The 6,927-nt window shown below is 39.3% G+C and overlaps 1 protein-coding gene across 3 annotated transcripts in view; it reads right to left on the bottom strand.

Moving 5' to 3' along the window:
* The window catches only part of LOC106880834 (uncharacterized protein C12orf56), a 25,098-nt gene that overhangs the window by 8,683 nt on the left and 9,488 nt on the right, over positions 1-6,927 (bottom strand). For 2 of the 3 annotated variants that reach the window (XM_014930962.2, XM_052976257.1), the window contains 5 exons: positions 6,264-6,799; positions 4,835-5,018; positions 4,070-4,137; positions 3,096-3,350; positions 1,438-1,527 (listed from right to left, as the gene is read on the bottom strand). In XM_014930962.2, coding sequence (XP_014786448.1) covers positions 1,438-1,527; positions 3,096-3,350; positions 4,070-4,137; positions 4,835-5,018; positions 6,264-6,799 — 1,133 coding nt within the window. The remainder of the gene's footprint in view (positions 1-1,437; positions 1,528-3,095; positions 3,351-4,069; positions 4,138-4,834; positions 5,019-6,263; positions 6,800-6,927) is intronic. The other variant, XM_014930963.2, reaches the window with a different exon arrangement.

Genomic DNA, 6,927 nt, shown 5'->3' with positions numbered 1-6,927 from the left:
AACAGGTAGAGGGCGGGAAAATTGTCAATCTAAAAGTTGAGTCATTCTTCGTAGCAAATTATATTTTTTCCTTATTATTTATTTATAGACGGCCTTGCCTTTGGAACACATTTCAAAAATCAAATTCGCTGTTTCAGAGCATTTCAGGGCTAAACACACATAACCACATACATTTGCATTTATACAGAAGGATGTATACATAGAGTTATATAAACATAAATATATACGCGTGGGTGCAGAAAAGTTCCTAGCTTTCGATAAAAGAAAATACTGGAGGATCAGTTAATTATGGTTTTATCCAGTTTTTCTAAGCCCCGTAGAAGAAACTCGGAAGGTTGGGCCTCCAACCAGGCCTTTCATGATATCCTTAAAAGCAGGAACTTTTCAGCACCCCTCGTATATATATATGCACATTTATATTATGATATATATATATCAATGATGTTGATAAATATTTATCTATATCTATATATGTATATCTATCTATCTATCTATCTGTCTGTCTGTCTATCTATCTATCTATCTATCTATCTATATATCTATTTCTTTATATCTATCTATCTATCTATCTATCTGTCTGTCCGTGTTTGTGTGCGCAGAAATGTTTGTCAGTAGTTTAGGATATTTAAACTGGGTGTTTTTTTTATTAATGCTACGAAGACAAGGTATGTAGTTTCATGAACTCAGTAACACCTACATAACTTGATATAGTTCAACGCTGAAGTAGCATTGAATGAGCATTAACAACAATGACACAACGTGTCGCAGCACCGATTGATCGTGCCAACCTCAACGGCAGGGCTCGAGTAGCTTATGAACAACAACAACAACAATATTGACTACAGCAGCAGCAACATAAGCAATACCATGGCGACCACGACGACCACCACCACCAACAAGAACAACAATAATAATAATCCTTTCTACTAAAAACAAAAGGCCTGAAATTTCGGGGGAGGGGTTACGTCGATTACATTGACCCCCAGTGTTTCACGGGCACTTAATTTATCGACCCCGAGAGTATGAAAGGCGGAGTCGACTTCGGGAGAATTTGAACTCAGAACGTAGAGACGGGCGAAATACTGCTAAGCATTTTGTGCAGCATGTTAAAGAACAACAATAACACCAACAGCAACAACATATGGCCTGGCTCTCCAGCAGGTTACAATCAATGGAACAGCCTGCTCATGAAATTAACACAAAAGTGGTTGAATGCTCCACAGACACACGTACCCTTAATGTAGTTCTCTGGGTGATTCAGTGTGACACACAGAATGGGGCGAGGCTGGCCCTTTTGAATTACAGGGACAAGTCATTTTTGCCAGCTGAGTAGACTCGGAGCAACGTGAAATGAAGTGTCTTGCTCAAGGATATAATGTGACACCGGGAAATCGAACTCACGACCTTAGAAGCAACAACATAGATGTAGGGTCTTACTTGGCTGCAACAAGTGTTGATATTCGGGACGACAGGACTTCGGTTTCTCGGAACATGACTCGCAGAATTTCCAAAACTAGGCACAACAGACTGGAATGGAAGAAGAAAAAATATGCATGGTACTACTCTTGTTTAGCATCGTCATCATCACCACCATCACCGTCATCATCATCGTTATTGTCATCATCATCATCACCATCATCATCATCAGCGGTGGCTGCAGCAGTAGCATTATTGTCATCATTGTCATTTTCACATGCTTCATCATCATCATCATCACCACCTCCACCACCACCACCACCACCACCACCACCCTGATGATAATGATGATCATCATCACCTCAACTGTCACTCCAATGCTGTTGCTGCTACCTCCAGTACCACTTCCAACAACCACAACACCACCACCACTACCATCCTCACCACCACCACCGCTGCTGCTGCCGCCACCTACAGGACACGACAAGGGTGTATATTGTGTATAGAAGTTCATTGTATATACACACAATTATTTGGGAAGTGCTCCAGTGAGATTATTTCTTTTGTACCCAAAGTGGAAAAACCTTCGGCCCACAACATCTGGAAAATCTGAAAGAAATTTGCCTCCACCCTGCAACACACCTTTGTGCCACCTTTTTTTGTAACACGCCACACGTTTCTTTACAGGAAGACTTAATAATGTTTGCAATGATTTAATTGTTATTTCTTTGACAACGAACTAAACAAGTTTCGAAAGTTTGGGCTGTGACTGTGTGGGAAGAAGCTTGCTTCCCAACAACATGGTTCTGGGTTCAGTCCCACTGAGTGGAATATCAGGTAAGGGTTTATATATATATATATATATATATATATATATAATACACACACACACACACATACATGTATATGTATATATTCATATCTATTATATAAAAGTCAATGTCTTTATGTGTGTTTGTGTGTTACTTATGCATTTGAAAGCTACTGCACCGATCCTAATGAAATTTGGAACACAAAATCCAAGCTTAGGGAGAAGGGTAATGCTGTGTGTTTCAGACAATTTCATGGGCCAAAATTACTGAACGGATCCTTATGATACTTGGAACTTAGATTCAATACATAAGGGCAGGTATAATGCAGTACGTTTGGTTTGAATTTGAGATGGCTTAAAGGGGGTAGAACTCCCATGAAAATTCATAAATTGTTACTTATTTATATACACACATACACATATATATACGTACATATATATATATATATATATATATATATATATATATATATATATATATATATATATATATATATATATATATATATATATATATATATATATATATATGCACACACACACACACACACACCCACATACATATGCATACGTACATACACTGTCTGGCAGACTGGCTCCTGTGGTTGGTGTTAGGAAGGGCATCTAGCTGTAGAAACATTGCCAGATCAGCTTGGAGCCTGGTGCAGCCCACTGGCTTTCCAGACCTTAGTCAAGCCATCGAACCCATGCCAGCATGGAAAGCAGACATTCAACAATGATGATGATGATGATATATATATATGCATACATATCCTCACATAGCAATTGTCTTCTGTAGCCTATAAATATTTCAAAGGCTTATCAGAAGTACAAATCACAAAAGATATGAAAATGAAACAACATCTACCTTTGCAGTTTGTTGTCATCTTTGCTATCACAGACGGTTCCGCCTCCATTCGACACAAATCCGGGAACATATTTACAAAGTATTCCAACAAAAAACATGAAAAGCTCTGGATCCTTCCAGAACAGCTTCTTTATTGTAAAGCAGGAGAGAGCAGATGTATGTAGTCTTGAGCACAAAAAGAACAACACGTCAGAGTAGTCGTTTTCACTGAGCAATTCTTGTTTTATTCGAACAAACAGGACTTCTGGCTGGACACTGCAGGGGGAGAAAAGGAAAAAAGAGATGTTTACATAAAATTCAGGCTTTTTTTTTATTTCACAATTTCCTTAACCCTTTCATACTCATATCACCCTGTCAAAACATCATCATCATTTAACATCCGTTTTCTATACTGGCATGGGTTGGATGGTTTGACTGAAAACTGGTTAGCTGGGGAGCTGCACCAAGTTCCAATCTAATTTGGCATGGTTTCTACAGCTGGATACCCTTCCTAACACCAACCACTCCGAGAGCGTAGTGGGTGCTTTTTACATGCCACAGGCATAGGTGCTAGTCACGTGACACCAGCATCAGCCACGACTATCATCTCACTTGGCTTAACAGGTTTTTTCTAGCATGTCTGTGTAATGCTTATTCATTCATATTGTTTTGCATTAATCCTGCATTATTTCATAGCTTTGAGATAATACTCATGTTTATTTTAAAAATGATGTAATCGTTTGTTTTTAAAATAACACTGTAGGGTAGGTGTGAGAGGCTAGATCTGGCCAGTTTGACCATAGAACAGATAGAATATTTTGGGCCTGATATCTTGTAGCTTTGCGATTTGGATGATGGGACTATATTTTTAAAATGACATTGACCACTGCCAGTAACAGCACCACCACTGCCACCACTCATCAATTCTACCCACCGTGACCCCACACCACCCACCACCATCCCCCACCCCATCATCATCACAACTACTCACATACCTTAGACTTTGACTGTCCTGTGTAGAGACATCAGTACACCTTCTATTGGACTGTTGCTCTGTAGACCTCTGTATTAAAGAAAAAAATAATAATAAGCCTTTCTACTATAGACATAAGGCCTGAAATTGTTGGGGAGGGGACTAGTCGATTACATTGACCCCAGTGTTTCACTGGTACTTAATTTATTGACCCAGAAAAGATGAAAGGCAGTGTTGACCTCAGTGGAATTTGAACTTAGAATGGAGTGGTAGACAAAATACTTTATTATTGTAGGCACAAGGCCCGAAATTTTTGGGGAGGGGGGGGCAGTCAATTAGATTGACCCCAATACACAACTGGTACTTAATTTATTGACCTAGAAAGGATGAAAGGCAAAGTCGACCTCGGTGGAATTTGAACTCAGAACGTAAAGGCAGACGAAATACTGCTAAACATTTTGCCCGGCTTGCTAACGTTTCTGCCAGCTCGCTGCCTTTAATAATAACCCTTTCTACTATAAGCAAAAGGCTTGAAATTTTGGGGGAAAGTTCTAGTTGATTACATTGATTCTGGTCCCTTATTTTATTGATCCCACAGGATGAAAGCAAAGTCAACCTTTTTTGGCATTTCCGACATTGGAACAAGGGCCAGAAATTTGAGACAGAAGTTCAGTGGATTACAGAGACAGAACTCCCTGCGATACATCACTGGAGGTGGAGGGAAGGGAGAAGGAGGAAGAAGAAGCAGAACAAGAAGAAGAAGAATTAAGTATTGTTATTCACTTACAATCAAGTAATTATCCCAGGCATACCTAATGAGGTCCAATGATGGAGAGTTGTTCTTCAGCAAATACACATTGAGGACATACACCTGCATGGCATTGGAAGATTTCCCTGGGTTGTGTGACACTTTGGAACCACGTAATGTCTTTGTTTTACTTTCAGAAATGTCCCTTGGTGATGGCAACCTGCTTTTTGTTGTTGTTATTTTTTTTTAAAGTAAAAGGTAGAATTTGTGGCATTAGATAAGATAGAATGGCCAGTGGAAATAAAAAAGAGGTAATCATGTATTTGTAACTGGATCGTTTCTTGTTAACTAACTTTAACCAGACGGTTATGAAAACCGGGATCCACTTCTAATTAAGCGTTAGTCTTGTCTCAAAATTTTCACTTGGTTGGAGTTACCTCCCTTGCTTGTCATTCTTAGATATTCCCAACACTATCTCCCGAGGGAGTTTTTGTGTGTTTTTTAATCATATTACATACGAATAATAATAATAATAATAATAATAATAATAATAATAATAATAACCTACAGATCCTAGTTACTCCCACCCTTTCTTCTATAATGGGAACAGCCCTGTATCTGTTCTACCGCAATAAACATGTACTGTCCCAGCTTTTACATCTTTAAAATTTTTTTTGTTTCAGTCGTTAGACCACGGCCATGCTGGGGTACCGCCTTGAAGAATTTTTAGTCGAATGAATCAATCCCAGAACTTATTGTTTTTAAAAGCCAGGTGCTTATTCTATGGGTTTTGTTTTGCTGAACCGTTAAGATTGCATGAATAAAACAAAACATACAAATTTGTACATATACATGCATACATACATACATACATACATACATACATATACACATACATACATACAAAAATACCCTGTTCATCATCATCATCATCATCGTCGACGTCGTCGTCGTCTGTTGTCCATGCTGGCATGGATTGGACGGTTTGACCGGGCTGACATGCTGGAAGGCTGCACCAGACTCCAGTCTGATTTGGCATGGTTTTCTATGGCTAGATGCCCTTCCTAACGCTAACTACTCCGAGAGGGTGCTTTTATGTGCCACTGACGTAGGTGCCATTTGTGTGACGCCGGGATGCTTTTACATGTCACTGGCATGGGTATCGATTTGCGTGACACCGGTACCTGCCACAACTGCGATTGATGTTGTTGAAATTGCAGTGAAAGAGCCTTGGGTCTAGGTTAGAAACCGGCTCTTTTGCTATTGGCAAGAAATCCTGAAACAGAACCGAATAATGACATACATACATCTGTTTGTACGCACATGTCTAGTGATATGTTGTGTGGTTAAGAAGCAAACTTCTTAACTGCTTGACTAAACCTGCACCATAACAAATAAAAATTTTCAAAAACCACCACAAAACAAGCCAAATGTAAAAAGAGAATGGAACCATACAAACTCCATTTACCTCTCATTCTCATCTTTGCTGTCAATGTCTGAATCTTCATCGATCTTTAGTCGCACCTTCGAGGTGCTGTGTCTGTTCTTCAACATTCCATGCCGTTTGATATTGAGGAAATTATACCAAACTCTTGAGAATGGTTTCCTGATACGGTGGATCAAACTTGGCTTGTACTTACATTTGCCAATAGAGATTTCTTCAGATGTGTTGGTCCCATTGCCGTTTTTCTCCAGAGTGTGCCATAGATTTGATGGCAATGACGTAGAGAGAAGTGTGTTGCTTCCGTCCATAGAATGATCCACAATACTTCTTGAAGATTGCAATAATGTCTCATCAAAACTTGATTTCCGATGATTGGTCGGCGCTTTGGAAGGTTGTGATTTTGTAAATAAAGTGTTTAAGAATAAGCTGCTCTGGCTTTGACGAATATCTGAACTGGCGCCATCTTGTGTCGTCTTCTGCAAATTCCTGCTGTAGGTGAGGACGATGTGTAGAGTCTGCTCTCGTTCCAAACCTTGAAGGAAATTTGGTAAGTCATATTCCTGCAGGAAGCAGATTTATTTGGTAAATGTAAATAAAAGTTCAAATAATATTATGTACATTCATGCACACAAACACATACTCACACACACACACACACACACACACACACACACACACACACACACAC

The sequence above is a fragment of the Octopus bimaculoides genome, chromosome 24 (genome assembly GCF_001194135.2).
Source record: "Octopus bimaculoides isolate UCB-OBI-ISO-001 chromosome 24, ASM119413v2, whole genome shotgun sequence".
Lineage (NCBI taxonomy): Eukaryota > Metazoa > Mollusca > Cephalopoda > Octopoda > Octopodidae > Octopus > Octopus bimaculoides.
Note: the sequence above shows the minus strand (reverse complement) of the source record. Positions and strands in the feature narration are given on the sequence as shown.